This window comes from Embiotoca jacksoni, unplaced genomic scaffold (genome assembly GCF_022577435.1).
Source record: "Embiotoca jacksoni isolate LCO1_2020_lvr unplaced genomic scaffold, fEmbJac1.0.p SCAF_75, whole genome shotgun sequence".
Classification (NCBI taxonomy): domain Eukaryota; kingdom Metazoa; phylum Chordata; class Actinopteri; family Embiotocidae; genus Embiotoca; species Embiotoca jacksoni.
The window spans coordinates 1121627-1141748 of NW_027185431.1; the positions used below are offsets into that span (position 1 = coordinate 1121627).

The 20122-nt window shown below is 44.2% G+C and overlaps 2 protein-coding genes across 8 annotated transcripts in view; one reads left to right on the forward strand and one right to left on the reverse strand.

Moving 5' to 3' along the window:
* unm_hu7910 (un-named hu7910) overlaps nt 1-16555 on the reverse strand; it is a 22966-nt gene extending 6411 nt beyond the window's left edge. The window contains exons 1-11 of one of the 7 annotated variants that reach the window (XM_069177571.1): nt 13317-13842; nt 13177-13242; nt 10793-11023; nt 10227-10271; nt 9085-9153; nt 1824-1877; nt 1438-1551; nt 1038-1073; nt 250-294; nt 114-143; nt 1-16 (exon numbers count right to left, since the gene is read on the reverse strand). The exon at nt 1-16 is cut by the window's left edge and continues 17 nt beyond it. In XM_069177571.1, coding sequence (XP_069033672.1) covers nt 1-16; nt 114-143; nt 250-294; nt 1038-1073; nt 1438-1551; nt 1824-1877; nt 9085-9153; nt 10227-10271; nt 10793-11023; nt 13177-13242; nt 13317-13488 — 878 coding nt within the window. In that variant the 5' untranslated portion in view covers nt 13489-13842. The other 6 variants (XM_069177576.1, XM_069177572.1, XM_069177573.1 and 3 more) reach the window with 6 other exon arrangements.
* Nucleotides 16556-17919: 1364 nt separating this feature from the next.
* The window catches only part of LOC138215403 (sodium channel protein type 3 subunit alpha-like), a 144883-nt gene continuing 142680 nt past the window's right edge, over nt 17920-20122 (forward strand). The window contains 1 exon segment of the mRNA XM_069177526.1: nt 17920-17966. The gene's annotated coding sequence lies outside the window, so the exon portion shown is untranslated.

The window sequence follows — 20122 nt, forward strand, 5'->3', positions numbered from 1 at the left end:
GGAGCGACTTCTTCCTCTGAAATAAAAAAAACAAAAAAAACAACAGAGATTATTAAGAAAGCTGCGAACATCCAGTGAAGGTCAGAGGTCACACAGAGGCGGAGTTTACTGACCGTCAGGACGTCTGCTGTCCCCGGGATCGTCTACGACAAACACAAATATAAAATTATAAGTGACTGTTTGTCATGAATCAATATGAAAAATATGAATAAAGTGAAATAGATTAAAAAAAAGAAACGGGAGTCTGACCGGCGACAAAGTCGTCTTCCACCGGAGGAGGAAGAGGGACGGCAGCTGGAGACACAACAACACAAGTTAAAACACACACACACACACACACACACACACACACACACACACACACAGTGATGTAATCAGGTGTGTTGTTTATAATGCAGGTGAGGACGATGCAGGGAAGTCAAACTGTCGACTGAAACAAACAAACGGAGACGAGAAGCTGCGACAAGACAAACATCCAACGAGCTCACTGTTAGTAGAAATCTTCAAAATAATCCCTCATTCATGAGAAAATAAGGTTCAAGAAGACCTGTTTTTGGGGGCGTGTCTGTTTGATTGACAGGCCTGTGGTGCAGTAAGATTACAGCTATCGGTGGGCGGGACGTAGTATCGTCAGGTTTCCGATCAGATCAATTCGTTTTGTTTTTCCTGGGATTCAAAAGAAGTGACGGGAAACTAAAATCAAACTGACAAAGAGGGAAGAAGAGCGTACGGATGACTAAATACAGCAGGGAGGGAAGGACAACGAGGGACAGGTGAATTTAACAATCAAATACCAAACGCGGGAAGTGAAGTGTGCGTTTTTATCCGCTGTTGTTTCGTTCTTTCCCGCCGTCCCGCTGCCACATGCTGTCACATATAAAAAGGTAAAACTTTGATTCAAAGCTTTTAAACGTGAACACAGAAATGAGCAGAATCACATGACGTTAGTGAGGACAGACGAGACGTTGAACATGCGTGCCGACGTCAACACGTCTGACGTGGACCAGGCGAGCGTGCAGCAGCTCTTCAGCACCGACCTTGGATTTCAGACTCCACATCCTGAGATCCAGAGGCTGGGTCGGACACAGACACAAGCCAGAACGTTATCGTCATGACGACATCATGATGTCATCATGACGTCATCATGTCGGGCAGCAGGTGACGTGAACATTCAGACCTCATCCAAGCAGACCGAGCCGAGTGTCCGTATACTTTCGGCCATATGGATTAAATTATAACGCAGCACAGCCAGATAATCGGAGGTCAACCAGAAGCTTTAAATCTAAATCTAAAACGAGGTTTAAACGTTTGCTAAAGACGTTAAACAGGAAGTCAGTCAGTGTTGGATGTCGTGTAACCGAAGTACAACGCTTCATCACGGAGGGCGGATGAATCTCCGACTCTACGTGAACGCACATCGACGTGAACATCACACACCTGATTCCGTCGCCTCGGTCGCCGTGGCGACCGTCGGCCCGACGTCCCGATGCTCTGCGGCTCGTTGATCGGTTGTTTCCGCCACGGCCTCACTCGGCTCTTTGCTTTTTAAAACTTGAGATTTTGAAGGAAAAAAAAAAAAAGAAGCAACACGATCTTGATAACTGAAACTAAACTAAAGACACTAAGATATATTTGTCTCCTTTATTGTAGAGAGATGGTGGCGTACAGACAGGAAACACAAGACAACGCTGTCGGTAACGTGAAGCGGACGCTCGGCCTTTGTTGGTGCGACACGGATTACGTGTGTGTGTGTGTGCGTGTGTGTGTGTGTGCGTGTGTGTGTGTGTGTGTGTGCGTGTGTGTGTGTGTGTGTGTGTCCTCACCTGTTTTCTCAGCAGGTGAATCTCCCACATTTGGTCTCGTTGCTTCTTTCAGACCTGTTCGGGGTTTCAAAGTTTTCATTTATATAAAGCCCTTCACGTCAACCTGAACCCAAACACAGACTTCTCAGTTTGGTCTGAATCGTTCAGGTGCGACAGGTTCGGACCTCAATCCCAAACCATGAAAAATGACCTTTTTGTATTAAATGAGACATCCATCCAGATATTATCTATCAGCGCTGTCACTTCTTATGTCATTAACATTAATAGTACATAGTTAACTGTAATTACCCGTTCAGAAATCTAAAATTACAGTCCATATGTGAGGCAGACCGTTTTGAAGTGGTTCACCCAGGCGTCCAGCAGAGGGCGCCCTAAACAAATCACATTCAGATGGACCTAATTGCAGCCGGTATCATCAGCTGATCAGAAGAAGGTAAAATGAGAGTCAGGTTTTTCATCAGGAGAACTTGATGAATGAGTTTACAGTTGAGCGTGTCAGCGCCTTACAGAACGCAGCTTTTACTGTGAGGAGCTCCGGCCTGATGATCATCACTCGGAGGGAAGAACGAGCCGAGCGGCGAGCGAAAGAGGAAGTTGTGGTGGAGGCCAATAGAACCGAGAAGAGGAAAGGTGATCTGGTCCGATATTACTCATTAAGAGACGTTTTTTTTATTTTCTTCATTTTGATAACGGCACGACTTCTCGACACACCAAGAAAAGAAACACGAAACATCTTGATTTGAAATCTAGACATTTATTCATCAAAGATTTCACCGTATCAGAGTCGGTGAAAGGAACCGAGTGCTCACGACTTTTAAAGCTGTTGTCCTTGAACTCAGCATCGTCCAGCCCGGCTCGGTTCCTCACAAGAGTCACTACAAGTCCTCACGTTCGACTAAATAACTTTATTAAAATTAAACAATTCCTGTGTACCAGGAATATCTGACAAGAAATCATTAAAGACATGAAGACGTAACGGAGTTAAACCTCAACTCCGCCTGTAAATCAGCTCGTTAAGAGGATCATTCAATTAAAAACAGAAGACAGTAGAGTCCTTCATCACAGACAGATGATCACATCTGAAGTACAAAAGAGGTGAAACAGAAGCTGACAAAAGAAAAGTAAAAACTACTGCGGTTAAATCAGGTGGACATGCAAACCGAAGCGTCCGACGGACAAACAGCGGCTTGAAAAGTTAAATCTGTCCAAAATAAAACCATGTTTGTATTGTTGCGGTCTGAGCAGCACGTCAGACTTCTTTCCACATTTTAAGAGGATCAAACTACCAAAAACATTAAACTACAGCCGGAGAGCGCCGTTTCCATGGTTTCCAAATACTTAAAGGTTTTCATGTGATTACAGCGAGTGAACCGGCCTCAACGCGCTTTTCAGCCGTTAATTACCATTAAAAATAACGGGAAGTAACGGCCAGCCAGCGAAGAGTCCGAGCACCGTCAGTGAGGTCGTCCTCATTTCTTCTTCTCCTCTCCGACGCTCTTCTCTCTCCTGAAGGTTCTCTGGGTTTTCTCTCCCACCGCCGGAGGTTTGGTCAGCGTGGCGTTGGGTTTCCTCACCTCGGCCTTGCCGGCGGTTCCTCCTCTCTCCTTCTCCGCCGCCATCCTCTCCCTCACAGCTTTCTCTCTGGCCAGCCGCTGCCTCTCCGCCAGCTCCTTCTCTCTGGCCGCTCGCTCCTTCTCTTTCCTCGCTGACGTTTCTTTCTCCGCTCGCTCTCGAGCTGCTCTCTCTTTCTCTAGTCGCTCCTTTTCTTGGGCGAGTCTCGCCCTTTCCTTGGAGATCCTTTCTCTCTCAAGTCTTTCTTTCTCCATCTTCTCCTTGGCAAGTCTTTCTCTTTCCTTAGCGAGTCGTTCCCTCTCTAGTCGTTCCTTCTCAGCTTTCTCTTTAGCGATCCTCTCTCTTGCAAGTCTTTCCTTAGCGAGTCGTTCCCTCTCTAGTCTTTCTTTCTCTGCTCTTTCTCTGGCGAGTCGTTCCTTTTCTTGTCGCTCCTTCTCCCTGGCGATTCTCTCTCTTTCCTTAGCGAGTCGTTCCCTCTCTAGTCTTTCTTTCTCTTTGGTGATCCTTTCCTTTTCAAGTCTCTCCTTTTCCTTAGCGATGCGTTCCTTCTCTATTCTTTCCTTTTCAGCCCACTCTCTCTCCAGTCTTTCTCTCTCCTGTTGTTCTCTCTCCATCTTTTCCTTGGCTAACCTCTGTCCTTCCAGTCGTTCCCTCTCGTCTCTGGCTGCCTTTTCTTTGGCCAGTCGCTCCGTCTCTTGTCTCTCCTTTTCTGCCCTCTCCTGAGCCAACCTCTCTACCTCCGCTTTTTCCTTCGCTTCCTTCTCCGCCCTCTCCTTCTCCATCCTCTCCTTCTCCACCCTCTCCTTCTCCTTCTCCACCCTCTCCTCCTCCCTCTCCTCTCTCAGCTGCTCTTGGGCGACCTCTAGCGTCTTCACCTTCAGCGCCCAGGCCGCCTCCCTCTCCTCCTCTTGCTCCGCGAGGAAGGCCCTGATCTCGGCCAGTGCCACGCGAGCGATCCTCTTGACCTCCATCTTCTGGTGGATCATCCTGAGCTCCTCCCTCAGGGTGGAGCGCAGCGTGGCGCCGCGGACGGGGCGGTCTGAGGTTTGAGGTTAAACGTTTATCCATCAAAAAACTCAGCGCCAACACTCGTTAGAGGACCGACAAGAGGAGGTGTTAGAGACACACCAGACCGAGGAGGAGTTAGAGACACACCGTAGACCGAGGAGGTGTTAGAGACACACCGTAGACCGAGGAGGAGTTAGAGACACACCGTAGACCGAGGAGGTGTTGGAGACACACCGTAGACCGAGGAGGAGTTAGAGACACACCGTAGACCGAGGAGGAGTTAGAGATTCAGGGAGTTTCACCGCAACCACCGGCCTCGAAGATGATGAGACGACTTCTAACCGGGTCAGACGCAGGTTAAAGTAATTATATCTATGTACATGAATCTAAACGACCACCGGGCGTTCGGGATCATGCAGCCGGCAGGTTTTAGTACCTCGGGTTGTGTTGTTGCTGTCGGCGGCTTCTCTCGTAGTCTCTTCTGACACAGAGAGGAAAACACACAAACTGAGATCCGGTATCAAACCCAGAATATGTCCAAGTCACGAGGTTTCAACACAAACTTCAGGCACACGTTGGGGTTCAATACCTTCTGGAAGTTTAACATCTTGTTCAGGGGCGTCTACCGTCTCGTCTTCTAGGACGACACACACACACACACACACACACACACACACACACACACACACACACACCGAAGGTCCGATCAACACACTTGATGAGCCGGCCTGATGTTAAGTCAGTTAATTCATCGTCGAACCAACATGCTCATCCAACGAGACGCGATCCGAGCAACAGCTGGTTCCGCTGACGCCGGAATAAGACGACGAGAATTCAGCTCGATGTCGCCAACACATCTCTAGTGTCGAATATGAAGTTAAGAACGACCAACGGGCCTTGTATGTCGGATTTTTTTGGTTTTAGACCGCCGACTTCAACACATCCTACGACGTGTTCCTCGACGTCGACCAATAGGACGGCAGAGTGTATCACACACACCGCTGTAGCTATGATTGACAGCTTCTCGACCCTCCTCCCCGACGACACAAGAACTCAACGTTGAGGACGATCGGTCCGGATCGTACAGGTAGCAAGAATTTAACTGTACTTCGATTTAATCTGACATCGTTACCATCGTGAAAGACGAACATATCGTGGAGTCTGATCCTTGTGAAAGTTACGCACAAAAACATAGGCCACGCCCCCACGCCGCATAAACGGTACGACAGATGTAAGGAGTCGTCTGATCCCGGCATTAAACGCTGCAGCTGGAGTTTCTGCTCGACGTAAACAGACTTCTGACAGGAAGTGTTTGGATCACAGGAAGTTCAGAACGGTTCGAGACGAAAAGTAACGTTGAACGCAGAGATATTGACGACTTTCTTTTTTTTTTTTACTCTGATATTTTCTCTTTTTACGTGCTTTCAGTAAAGGAGGCAAAAGAAGCGTTTGCTCATTCAGTCGTGCAGAACACAGATGCAGGGATGGTACCTTTACTTCTACCTCTCTTCTTCACCTCCTTCTTGTCCTCTACGAGTGTTTAGAAGCAGACACACCTGTCAGGTGAGCGACGGTGACGGGGGCGGGGTTTTGAGGCACACACACACTCATTGTACAGTACCTTTTCTGAGCCGGTCTCTCCCGAGACCTTTTAACTTCCTGTCATCTGAACAGACAAGAAAGGAATTATCGAAAACTGTCAAGTCAGTCAAGTGTTTAATTTGATTTTAGGATTTCCATGTATGACTCATGACTCGTGTAGCCTAAATTATGATCGATAAACAACCAACAACAACAAAAAACAATCAACACAACGGTGTTTATTTTTGTCTTTTCAACCAACTGTTGACCTTAAAGTTGCATAAAGTGAAAAAAAAAAACCCAAAAAAACTGCACATACAGCGTGTTATCTGCACGTTACGTGTCAAGATGTACGATTAAAGCATTCATGTGCTGTTGCTTAAAACACAAACAGAAGGCCGATAAGTGAAGATGATCAAAATACAATAAAAGATCAAAGACGACGGATCAAACTGACGGTTTAAAAAACTGAGATCTACGAAGTGACAGTTAGTTTACAGGTTGTTATACATGACTTATATTAATGTTACAGAACACACAGGAGGAAATAAATATTAAGAACAATGCAGTCCAGGCTGGTATCAGATTAAGACCGGAAGACACAGCTGAAGGCAGGAAACATGAAAAAAATCCACATAATTTAGGCGATGAGCAAAGTGTTCGAGTCAAACAGCATCTTTAAATGAAGCACAAACAGAAAGATCCAATCTGACGCCATTTCTTCGGCTGCTGACGGTTAATTTTCCACCGAGTGTTTCGGTTAATTTTAAGCTGGCAGGACAAAATATACCGAACCTGTGCAGGACCCCAGGAGGACAGGGACGGGAAAGCATTTCAATAATAAATCTTAGATGCAAAGAGATCGAATTTTTATTTGTTTGTAAGAATACTGCCACTTCCACGATTTAAAGAGTTTAAATCCCCCAAATCACAGTAATATGTCCCATTTAACCGCAACGCAAACTAATCTGTCTGTTCACACCTGCACCAACACATCACGATAGTTTAACACTGAAGACGGCCCGTGCTCGTCTTCACAACACACACACACACACACACACACACACACACACACACACACACACACACACACACCGTCCTCCAGCCGGACCGGTCTACAGGACGTCCCGGTCCGGTCCAGGCAGCCTGGCTACGTCTCTGCTTCCTGTCCTCCTACTGGTTCTGGAGGTCCAGTATGACCCCTTTAACCTCCCCGTGCTCCCCGTCCTCCTCCTCCTCCGAGGTAGTCTCACCCTCCTCCTGCATCCCAGCCGCCGCCTCCTCCTCCTCCTCCTCCTTCCCCTCCTCCCCGCCCCGCTCTACAGGCGAGGACACTACGTCATAAAGGAAGGTGAAGAAGCCATAGATCCAATCAGAGCCCTCCTCAGCTAAAATATTAAGAACCTCCTCAAGCGACTCGGCATTCGCACTACCGCCGCCATCTTTGGTCAAGCCTGACGAAAGAGAGAAAGAGGAAGGAGAAAAACAAGCGGGACGGAGGAAGGAAGGAAGGAAGGAAGGAAGGAAGGAAGCACGAAGGGGAGGAGGAAATTATAAAAGCAACGAGGAGGAGGAGAGTATGAGTGAGAGATGGAGGGCAGGATGGAGAGACGTAGAGCAGGAGGTGATGGAGGACAACCGCAACAAAATGGGGAAAAAAAAACAAATGATGACGACAAGAAAAAGATAGTGAGTTAAAGATGACCCAGAGACATTAAATAAGCCTTTACTTCCTGTCTGCTAACGTGAGCTCTACGTCACCGTCTGCTGTTGTCCCCCTGATGACGTCAGTCGTAAGTATGAGGATCAATAAATTCAGAGTCTGATCCTGAAACTGGAGCAGAGAAACATCAGATTTTGGGTCAAATCTTTTAGGGAAGAGAAAAAAAACACACCTGCTTTACAGTCAAGTGTTCCTGAGCCCATGCGATGATTTCCAAACTCTGTAAATCTTCAACAGAGACTCTTGAAAGTCTTCAGAAAGTCTACGGCGATGAAGCGATGAGCCGGGCGAGGTGTTCTGATGACATCACGTTTCAAGAGGGGCGGAGCTTCACCGTCCGAGACCGAAGAAGTCGTCAGGTCAGGAGACACCAGCTGGGTTTTCTTGGTGTCACCGTGAATTCGTTCCCCAGAGTCAGACTGTCAACACCGAGTTCCACCGGGACCTTCTGAGCTTCTGTTCTGGTTCCGACTTCTTTTCTTTTCTGTCTTGTTTCACTTCCTGTCCGTTGTATGATTGTTGGCCCCGCCCCCTGATTAGTAAATCAGATGTTTCTCTGCTCCAGTTTCAGGTTTCCATGGTGACATCGCTGACGTTCACGTACTAGCGGCCACGTTAACGTGTTGAACTCAGTGATGATGTTGATCAGGAGACGACACTCGGAGAACAACAGCAACCGGCTCTTTACTGAATCTGATCCTCCGTTCTGATATTATCTGCTAGCGTTTACATTAAATGATCTACTGTCAGATATTATTTGGGTTTTTTTTAACAGGGAGTTTCAGTGATTCTTTCTTGTGTGAAGCACTGCAACAACATAAGTTCAGAAAAGTAGTTTTTATTATTCCTAGTTTATAGTTATAGGTCACTGATGAATGAATCCGACGTTATGATTTTAAGAAGTTGACAAAAAAAAGCAAAAGACTTGATTTTGTTAAAAGGTGAGCAGTGAAACAGAAACTTAAAGAAAGCAGCGAGAAAAAAAAAAGAGTTTCTCTGCGGTGACGTTGCCGTCGGCTCGATAGCCGTTAGCTACGTAACACAATAACTGAGAGAAATCACCGCCCAGAGATCAGAGACGGAGGCTTTAAAACCTTTTTCACAAACTAGAGAGATGCTGCTTTAAACATTCAATAAGAAAGTCACAAAAATCAACAAATGTTGCTCCACAATTACGTGAAAAGTCGGACAAATCGAACGCGTGTGAAGTTGCACTATGAGGAACGTTAGTTGCATCTTTGCAGGTTAATTTTCGAGTGTTCGATCACAACCGTGAATAAAACGGGTCCGACCGGTTAGTGTTTAAATCTGAGGACGCTGACACTCAACTGTAAACCACACGGACGGCAAACCGGGGAAAATGAAAAGTGGACTTGCCGAGCAGAACTTTAGCGTCCTCCACGTCAAAGTCTCCGTCGCCGTCGGTGTCGTAGGCCATCAGTTTACCTGCAGGAGCAAGAGGAGGAGAGGAAGGCTGAGGAACACACGCAGCATCCGTCGGTTCGTTAGTCCACCTCTTTAGTTCAGACTTTTATCAGCGTTTCAATTCACTTCTTTTTATCTGCAAATTTGAAAATGCGCATAAAAACCAAGCGGCAACTTTCGGGGCTGAAAAATGAAAGTTGCCAAAAACTGCAGTTCCTTGAGTGGCCACCGGAGGCGCCAAAAGCGAGTCGGTCTCCACAGACCTCCGTGTTCAAATTTAGTATATTTGCAGCCTGGTGCAAAAAAATAAAGTTTTCATCTCTGTAGCTAATTTCCCTCGTTCACGACAACTGTATGAATTTTGATAGAAATCACCATTTAAATTTTAAAAAAGACTTCAAATTCAGCAGAATTAAGGGCATGTCGTCCATTTTTTGGATCAGTCGGAAGTACGACTTGTTTATTCTGCAACATGCAGAATATAATAACACATTATAAAATATGTTGATATTTGTCTTTTTTTTGTCCCATAATAAAACGTGTGCGTACTCAGAAACGACAAATAAATAAGGCTGAGAGCAGCGAGTCGAAGAGCACGACGGAGGACAGGGTTCAGGGAAAAATAGTAACAGTCAGAAGAGGAAGGATGTGGTGGTGGTGATGATGATGTCTGTCTGACAGCAGCAGAAGCAGTTGAGTGGCAAAATTGAACTTCCTGAATTGTCTCCGGCCGCCGGTTGAATTCTTCTCGACTCCGCGTCTCACAGCAGAGTCACAGTTACACTTTATAATCTAATAGTCAAAGATAATAAGATTTGATTTGATCATTTAACGCTGAAGGAGTTACGATCCCCTGCAGGGAAATATGTTTGGACTTTTGTTCTGGTTTCTGCAGCAGAAATAAAAACCTTCTTCTACGTGAAACTCTGATGTGAAACTCATCTCAGACTGTTTTCAGTTTGTTTGTAGTTTCGAGGTCAGGGGTCACGACCTCTACCTCACCTTTCATCTACTGTTTGAGGTGGTTTTAGTGGCTGATGGAAACACAGCGTGACGTGATGGGTGGAGGTTTATTTAAATCTCGAGGTCCGTACCTTGTAGAACGTGAGAAAAGTTCATATGAAACTCCTTCGCTCTGGCTGCATGTGGAGACGACACGGAGAGAGAAGAGGAAGAGGAGGGGGGATGAAGACCGTCACAAGTTAAAGCACTGCAGGGTTAGCACAGAGCAGCTTCACAGCAAAAGACTTCCAGCTGCTGCAAAGCGAGAGGGGGCGTCTGAAAGGCTTTTATTGTGAAGGAGCGTTCTGGTGTATCAGGTAGAGATTTTAGTTGAAGATTAAACGATCGAGAATACATTATGTCAAGGCAAGTCCCCATGTGGATAGTTAAACACGTTTGTGTGTGTGCAAACCAAAATCAACTTGCCGAGTTGTTGTTTTTTAGAAAACTAAAAACCATTAAAATAAACATTAAAATCAGCAGTTTTTTATGTTCAGGTCGTCGTTCTAACATGATTCTACTTTCACCGATGTGTGAGGCCCTTTCACAATAAAACGTATTCTTTTTTTCTTCACTTTTTGCACTTTTCTGGACGTTGATGTTTTTCATGTTTTAATGTTTTTCATGCAGCAGGACTGAAACCCGTCTCCTCACTCACCGATGACGCTGTCGTAGTCCACGACGTCGAAGTAGACGACGGCCACGGAGCTCCAGACTCCCAGCAGAGCCAGGACCACGAACCAGGTGAACATGGAGTACTTAGCTCCTCCTCCTCCTCCTGCGTCTCCTCCTCCTGCGTCTCCTCCTCCTGCGTCTCCTCCTCCTGCGTCTCCTCCTGCTGTTGCCGTCCTCTTTCCGTTCTTACTTTCTGGCGAGGCCGTCTTCGCCTCTGAGGACAGGAACATGTGGACGTTAATAACTCCGTCACATCACCACGGTTACATCGTCCCTTCTTTTTATAACTGGGTCTGAAAGCGGTTCAACAACCGGTTCTGTTCTTCGTCTCCGAGGTGACGCAACATTAAGTGTTTAAACTAAATGTTTTTTCAGGGGGGAATTTTTTTTATTTTTTTTTTAAACTTGTGTCCTCACCCAACGAGGACACAATATTCTCAGGATGGTTTTTGGAACAAAACCAACGTGTAATTGGTGTTTGGTGAGAATAAGCAGAGGACCGACGTGTTTCTTCTCTTTCTGAAGAACTCACAAGGTTTGTGTTCACGTTGTGAGTTTGGTGGTTAAAGAGGACCACCAGAGACCGAGGTGCTGTTGACCTGCAGACAGGAAGCGTGTCGGAGACACAGACAGCTATCTGATGAACACAGGAACTAAACGAAAGGAGAAACCTGAGACGTCAGAAGGAAACACGTCCGAGACAAAAACTACAACTTTTAAACTGTTTAAAAGCTGCAGAATAAAAAAAATAAAAAATCGTCTCTGATGTGAAACGTTTCTGAGTTATTGAATAATGATTTTAAAGACTTCTTACAACTTCTGTTTTTAATGGCTGGAATCACTTTAAAACACACGAGCAGATATCTAATTTAAATAGAGATATTTGCACCTGATATCAAAATAAATGCAAACTTCAGAAATAAACATGCAATTTAGTAATTTTTAATTTCAGGCCCTTTACTGTACGTTTTAAACTTCATCCACCAAGCAACAAACTATTTTAAGTTCTCAGGGAAGACAAAGAAAGACAGGAAACATGAAGAAAGGAGTGAGATGTGGTCGACGGAGGCTGAAGGAACACGACTGGAATAATTACAATAATAAAAACAACACGTGGGAACTTTGATAAAACTAAAATAATCCTGCAGAAGGACGCAGGGACAATATGGCTGCAGCTGGAAAAGGGCAGGCTGACCCAGGAATAGAGCAAGAGACACACACACACACACACACACACACACACACACACACACACACACACACACAAAACACACACACACACACACACACACACACACACACACTCACAGCTGTCTGCTTTTGTATCGTCTAATTAACGGCCTGAAGACAACGTCCACGAACAGGCCGAGCTGTGAGCGAAGTCTGAGAGTGTGAGTGTGAGTGTGTGTGTGTGAGTGTGTGTGTGTGTGTGTGTGTGAGTGTGTGTGTGTGTGTGTGTGTGTGTGTGTGTGAGTGTGTGTGTGTGTGTGTGTGAGTGTGTGTGTGTGTGTGTGTGGTTGCAGCACATCAAATTTACATCAACAGAACAAAAGAAAATACAAAAAAATCCACCAGGTCTAAACTAACATCAACTACGACTCCTTTCAGTATTAAATATTAAATCATGAATAAATTCAGTCAGTGAAGCCTCGAGTTCACGAGTTGAGACATTGTTTGCTGACATTGTACAGAAAGGTCAGAGGTCGTGGAAGTTCATGTTTGGTTGGACGTTGAGCTGATATGTTGTAATTTTAGTCACGTAGAGTTTCTCTTCTCTTCGTAATTTAGATAACAGCCTCCGTCTGAGCAAAATGGTAATCGGTTTAAATTTGGAAATGGAAGAGGGCTTTTACTTTGGAATGAGGGCTTTTATTTTGGAATGAGGGCTTTTACTTTGGAATGAGGGCTTTTACATTTGGAATGAGGGCTTTTACTTTGAAAAGAAGGCAGCAGGTCAACGCAGCATTGGTCCTGTTGGTTCTTGCAGCAGACTGCAGCTCCAGTGTGGAAGAAGACTGAGGAGATAACTCTATAATGTGAGGTTAGCTGTGATTGGCTAATGCCGTGGACCAGACCATACCGGACCGAACCGTGCCGAGCCACATTCAGGTCCCAACAAGTGACATAAACAAACCTGAGGCCTTCCTGAGGCCCCTTCAGAATAAAAGGCCTGCGCAACACTCTTTGTTAGAAGGCTTTTAGTGTGAAAACCAGAAACAGGAAACACTAGGTTTATATGAAAAGGATGTTACACACCGTGCAAGGTGAACCTGGGTCTAATCAAGCTACACATGAGCCAAAACAAACCCCAGAACCGAGCCAAACCAGGTCAATCCATGCCAAACCAAGCTCTGGGCCCCGTCCTACCTGTCTCCGTGACAACGGGTTGCACCTCCTCCTGCGTCTGTGGGACTTCCTCCTCACTGACATCTCCTAAATGATCCAAACCGAGCCAGATGAGAGCCAAACTTAAACCGAACTGAACCGAACCGGTCCATCAGCCCTACCTTTCTCCTCGAACACGGACAGCACCTCCTCCTCTATCAGCGGCGCCTCCTCCTCTTCAGTGTACACCTCCTCCTCCTCCAGCTCCAGCTCCGGCTCCGCGTGGATCTCCTCTATGGGAGTGGCGGCGGATGGGGAGGAGTGGGAGGTGCCATAGTGGCGGTAGCGCTGCATGGACCGGCTCGGGTCTCAGAACAGGGCTGGAGGCGGAGAACTGGGCCTAACTGGGCCGAACTGGGCCGGTGATGCACACTAAACCACCATCGATGATACACAACTAATACTTCAGAAACGACCCGCCTTTAAGAACCAAACAGAAGCTACGGAAAAAATGTAAAAGGAGGAAATTATAAATCAAAGTCAGCAGAACTAATTAAAGCTCAAAAAGTAATAAATAAAAGCGATTAAAAACAATCCCAAAGACACCAAATTATTGAACTACAGCAGGAGAGCAGCTGGACGTGACTGAGGCCAGCAGGAGAAAGAAGGAGCTCCTCCTCTTCTTTCTCCTCCTCCTCCTCCTCCCAGCAGTGCAGTGATTGTGACGGGGTGCATTGAGAACCTGATCCACACTATTATTAGAGCTGACAAACCCAGAGACGCTCCATGTGTGTGTGTGTCAGATGCCAGAGAGGACAGAATAACCCACCGGATAACCTTGACACACTCACATATCTACAGGCTGTGGGTATGTCACCTGAATTAAAAGGGACAGTACGGGCCGGGCCGGGCCAGGACCGGAGAACCGGCCGGGTCGTGTTGTTCAGCCAATCAAAAGTGTTTCTGAACGACCATTCTTGAAGTAGGGAGGCGGTCACGGTGCAAAGTGACAGAAATAGTTGGGTAACTAAGAAAAGGATTGATTGGATTTGGACCTGATTTGATTGACAGGCCTGGGGTTGGAGTTGGATCCACCTCTGGCTCCTCCCCCAGCTCGTCCAAATATGGTCACTCAAAAAAACAAAAACAAGTAATATCCTTCAAAAAATAAAAAAAAGACGTCAGCAACGTTTCACACAGGAGACAATTAATGGAGAAAATAATCTGCAGACTGGTCCGTAAAATATTCAGCTCATAACTCTTTTAAATGCATAAAATTAAAACATTGCAAAACAATATTTGCCAGTAAAAGATGAATAAAAGACGTGAATCCTAAAATATTAAAGATTTTCAGAATCTGTTTAAAAGAGTCGTACACGTGTTCAGCTTCTCTGAACAAGAATAACGGACCATAGGTCACAACAATCACACCAAAAATTATTATTCTTTTAATGACCTTTTCAAGCGTTAAATAGGAGGAGCAGCTTTTTGTCAGATGGGACAGGCCATCCCATAATTTGGTCCCCGAATGTATCGAATTGAAAATTGACCTTTGCAGGTGGATGAAGATCTGAGACTTGACGGGTGGAGTAAAGAGTTTTAACCTGTGGATTTACTTTAAAGTCACTATTCAGGAATATTTCCTTCATTTGAGTATATTTCATTTATATATAAAAATACATATTTGAAAACATTTATAACATGTTGTTGTTGTTGTTGTTTGCACACTGAAGGCATGCCAGCTTCCTCCTCTACAGACACAACGTGAAAGCAAAGTACTGTTCAGGTATTTGTGGCTGACCGCCGGCTCTGTTCATGATTAGGAGGCTGAGAAAGTTTCTTTATTCGTTAATAAAGCAGATTAAGTGTAAACTATAAATCCTGCAGTAATAATCCCCGAACAAACAGTCAGAAACGGGTTTTTCCTACTTATTTCAAACATAAACTATTACATTTTTAAATGCTTTTATGCATTTTTTTTTCTGTATATTATGAAACATATTTCATCAGAGGAAAACAAACATGTGAAAGCACACTTGCGTCACTAAAGTCCTCCACAGACATACTTTAAACAAATATTTGATTTTATTCCTGGTTCTGTTAATTTTTGATCATGGTTGAAACAAGTATTAAGATTACAGAAACAACCTGAAGGCGTATAAATGTGTAAATAAAGAGTGTTTGTTCTGGACTCGGTCCTGAACCTGAGCTCATCCAGAAAAGTTCTTAGCTTGTTAGCTGCTGTTAGCAGGCTATCATTTGTGGTGGCTAGGTTAGCTTAGCGTCATGTCCATGACACCAGCGGTGGACACCAGCGGTGGACACCAGCGGTGGACACCAGCGGTGGACACCAGCGGTAGACACCAGCGGTAGACACCAGCATCTCGGTTTAAACTGTCTTCAGTCAAACTGGGTCTCTTAATCCCTCAGCTGTCCCTCTGTGTAGACAGCTGGTTTAGGTTAGTTTAGGCTGGTTTAGTTTAGGCTGGTTTAGTTTAGGTTTAGTTTAGGCTGGTTTAGTTTAGTTTAGTTTAGGTTGGTTTAGGTTTAGTTTAGGCTGGTTTAGGTTTAGTTGAGTTTAGGTTTAGTTTAGGTTGGTTTAGGTTTAGTTTAGGCTGGTTTAGTTTAGTTTAGGCTGGTTTAGTTTAGGTTGGTTTAGGTTTAGTTGAGTTTAGGTTTAGTTTAGGCTGGTTTAGGTTTAGTTTAGGCTGGTTGAGCCTTTTGTTTGGTGTCTGTGTAGACACCAAACAAAAGGCTCAACCAGCTGTTTTATTGTGTCAGAACGTCCAACCAGACTCCATTCAAACATTCCACCACTTAAGTGTGTCATGGTTTAGTAGAGGAGGAGACCGGGAGGAGGAGACCGATCCTACGGGAGGAGGAGACCGATCCTATGGGAGGAGGAGACCGGGAGGAGGAGGAGACCGGGAGGAGGAGACCGATCCTACGGGAGGAGGAGACCGGGAGGAGCCGACCGTGGGTTCCGGAGTTTGTTGTTGTGTCACCGTTAGCCGCAATGCAGCTTGAACCCGAACGATTCCGCAAATAGTTTAATTTCTCCGCGGACTGATGTGGACCACCATGTGGACCACCATGTGGACCACCATGTGGACCACCATGTGGACCATCACTGACGAAGGAAACAACCGGAAACTGTAGAAAATGAAAGGAGCATCTGTGAGGGAGCCGGAGAGGAGCTCGGAGGAGAAGCTGCTACTGACCTTTCCTGGAGTGGGCTTTGGGGTTCTTCCTCTGCGCCATCTTCAGAAATTCTCCGGTCCGGTTTTCCAGTTCAGAAGCTGCGAACTAACAAGTCGACGTCGCAGTGATTTTCACAGAAACACGAAGGAGGCCGCTGCGGGCTGTCCTCCTCTCTGCGATGAAGCTGGGACTTCACGTCCTCTCTTGGATACCAGTAAAGACAAAGTCCATAGTAACCGTGATTGTCTTCAGATCCCACCAATCACAGCCGTGAAATCAGACCGTGGGCGGGACTAAAGACGGGCTCTCGTGATTTTCCACCAATCAGGGTCCGGTGTAGTTTTCCCAGCGTCCTCCTTCTCTTTGGAAAGGAGCAAAAACGTGGCAGCAGAGGAAGAGGAGTTAAAACATCTGGGGGCGGGGAGTACTAATGATTACAATTTTAATAAACTTTATTGACATAGTAAAAGCCCCCCAAAAAACACATTTTAATGTAAAAGGACAAAACAAATTAAATCACATCATATGAATTAAATAACAATAATAAAAAAAAAATTCACACTGAAGTAAAAAAAAGAACAAAAAGATTTTATTATTAACTTCATTTATTTTCCAAATTCTTCTCACTTCCATTGTTGTTTTATGGATAAAATCATTAATACAATTCTAATCAATAACTCCCTTTTAATGCGATAGACCTACTCTCATGATTATCATCACTTATGCCACCTTCATCTTTTATTAATTAATAAATCAGTAGGTTTTAATAATTGCCTCATGTAAAGCGAGCAGCTCCCCCTGTTGGGGAAGAACCTTTAACAGACACATTCATAATAATAATAATAATAATAATACTAATAAACGTTATTTGTATAGCACCATTCACACAACAAATGCACCTCAAAGTGCTTCATGGTATAAGAATTACAGGCAGTGTTTCACATAAAAACAGATATAAAGGAACATTTAGAAATATAGAAGAGAAATGAGATGCATAAGAAACAGATAAAATGCCTTAAAATTACACACACATTAACCTGTATTTAATGTAAACAAAACAGATAAATACATTTTACATTTATAGGGTGTCATACATTAAATCAATTATTAATATGACATAAATATGTGTGTTTTGTCATTTGTGAGAACCGTTGCTTGGACACTGGTTTCCCTTTGAAGATCTAAAAAAATAAATAAAAAAAATAAGAAAAAAAAAATAATATATATATATATACATATAAATGTATCTTGTCTTAAATCGTACACACTTGGTTGATATTAAGGGAACATTTGAACACATCACCAGTCAACATATTTCAGCATTTCATGGTAAATGTTGTCTTGAATGTGTGTACAAGGGTTTAAATTTAAAGTCTGTACAGGAAGTCGTGGGATTGGGAGTACTGTAACGTAGTTTAATTTTACTGGCTGTGGGGGGCGGGGTCAGAAATCAGTGACGTAAGAGCATGTACTCGCCGATTGGCTGAATTGGACCAAATTGAACGCAGGTGCGGCTGATTACCAGCCCGCGCGAGGACGTTGATAAGTCTTATTTGAGGTTCAGCTGCTCGTGCCGATGCAAAGAAACGTTTGTCTCGAGCTCATGTCAGCAGCTGAACGTCGTTGAGCAGGTGAGTTAACCTGTGGATAGTAGCACCTTTTCTACGGTGGCCCTTAAAGGTCAAACACAAGAACATTTCACAGAACACACAAACATTTCAGAAACGTGCTTTCTGTCCGACCTCAAACATGTGTGGTCCTGTTGTTTGTGTGCTTAACCTTCAGGGACACCGTACTTTTCTGTGCTTATTAAATGCGGCTGTCTCTGTTTAGAGCAGGGGTGTCAAACATACGGCCGGCGGGCGGGATCCGGCCCGCCAGGGGGTCCAGCTCGGCCCGCCGGATGACTTTGCGAAGTGTGAAAATTACAGAAAGACGTGAATTGCATTTCTACGAGAATATGGAGGTTTATGAGTACAAACGTTTTGTTATATTTTTTTTTAATCGATCCAGTAATTGCTTCAAAAACAGCGTAAATGCGACGTCTGCTCCGGAGGAAGAAGCGCTAGCTGCTGGGGAATCTGCAGAGGAGAGCCGGGGCAGATAAACAGTGGGCTGATGTCTGAGTTTTTGGTCTTTATGTTTCTAGTTTATTGTAGAAAGACCTTAAAATAGGGTTTATCATCCAAAAACCTTCACCAGTGATGTAAACATAGAGAAATATTGTCGTTGTGTCTGCGTTATTATGCTATGATTTTACTGGTCTGGACCACTTGAGATCAAAGTATGTGGCCCCTTAACTAAAATGAGTTTGACACCCCTGGTTTAGAGGATGCCGGTGTGCTGCGTTCAAGTGTTGTCTCCTTAAACTACAGTTTATCCTCCTTAAAAAGATCAAAGTTACAGGTAATCAGATGGTAGGAGGAATTAAAAGTAACTAAACGGATGATAAAGGTGTGGAGTAAATAAATAAATAAAAGCAGATGGATAATAAGTAAGGAAGTATATTAAAAGGGTGAGTTTTCAATTTACATTTAAAAAGTTCAACACTTCTGTCAGTCTGTTGCTCCATCACAGGTAAAAAGCTGACTCGCCAAAAAGTTTTAGTCCTGCATGGACGTGGAAGAAGAGTACAGACATAGAGAAATCAGAACTTGCAGCTCCGTCCTTTGACCTGCAGGGGGCGCTGTAGTACAACATGTCGATGACTGGGAGTCATGAAGCAGAAGATCTCAGTCCAACACCTGACAGGTGCTCACTTGTACACCTGCATTTAAAGAGACAGGAGAAAAATCTGAATTTACATTTTTCTGCTTTAATGCAGACCAGAAAAAAAAAAAAATCACAACAAACTAAATCCTGCTTTTTGTTAACTGAATTAAAAAGTGCATCTGAAATGCATCACTGAGGTGATGGAGTTGTCAGCTGCCGGGGTCGAACCTGTGACCTTTCGGGTTATGAACTGTGTATAAACCTCAGCTAAATTTAACCTGGGTTCCTCCAGAGGGGCGGATTAAGTTTTTATATTATGTAAAACTGTGTCTGCAGAAGTGATTTAACAGACAATGTGTGATAAGCTTATCGGGATCCAAGCACTCTTCCTCCCGAGTGGAAGATTTAAACTTCACTTTAGCTTTTAAATGACCTCCTTTTTTGAAGTTCACACTTATTTTAACGCAAAAACTGTCTGAGCTATAAAAAAAAGGAATAAAAACATGCAGCAGATGTTTATGGAAACGCACAATAAATCTTTACGCCACACACACTCGTCCCTAAATAAACCTTTTAACAAACAACACAATGGATGACTTGTTTTTAAACTTTTTTTAATAATCTGGACTTCAGATATCTGGAAGTAAATGCAAAGGATTTACAGCAAAGCTGTAAAAAACAACAACCTGTAGTTAACGTGTCGAAGTCACACTAAACACACAGATCATGTGTCACATACCAGCTGTGATCCATTCATTAACCCCTGAACACACAGCTGACAGATTCCTCATAATCTCATTCAATTAAAATACTTTCTTAAATTGAACAAAAACAGAATGAAGTCTGGCTTGTAGATTATTTTTTTTGATATAAATAAATGAGTCCCAAAACTTTATGATGATTCTGAGATGAGGTGTTTTTTTTATTACCACCATCAACCAGTAACTGATAGCAAACACAAGGGGGCGCCGCTCGTACGCTCCACACTGGAACAGCAGCATGATGGGAAATCACTGATCCTGCTGACAGTTTGGAAGAAAAACAAATATTAACTTTACAAAAGAGTAAATATGCA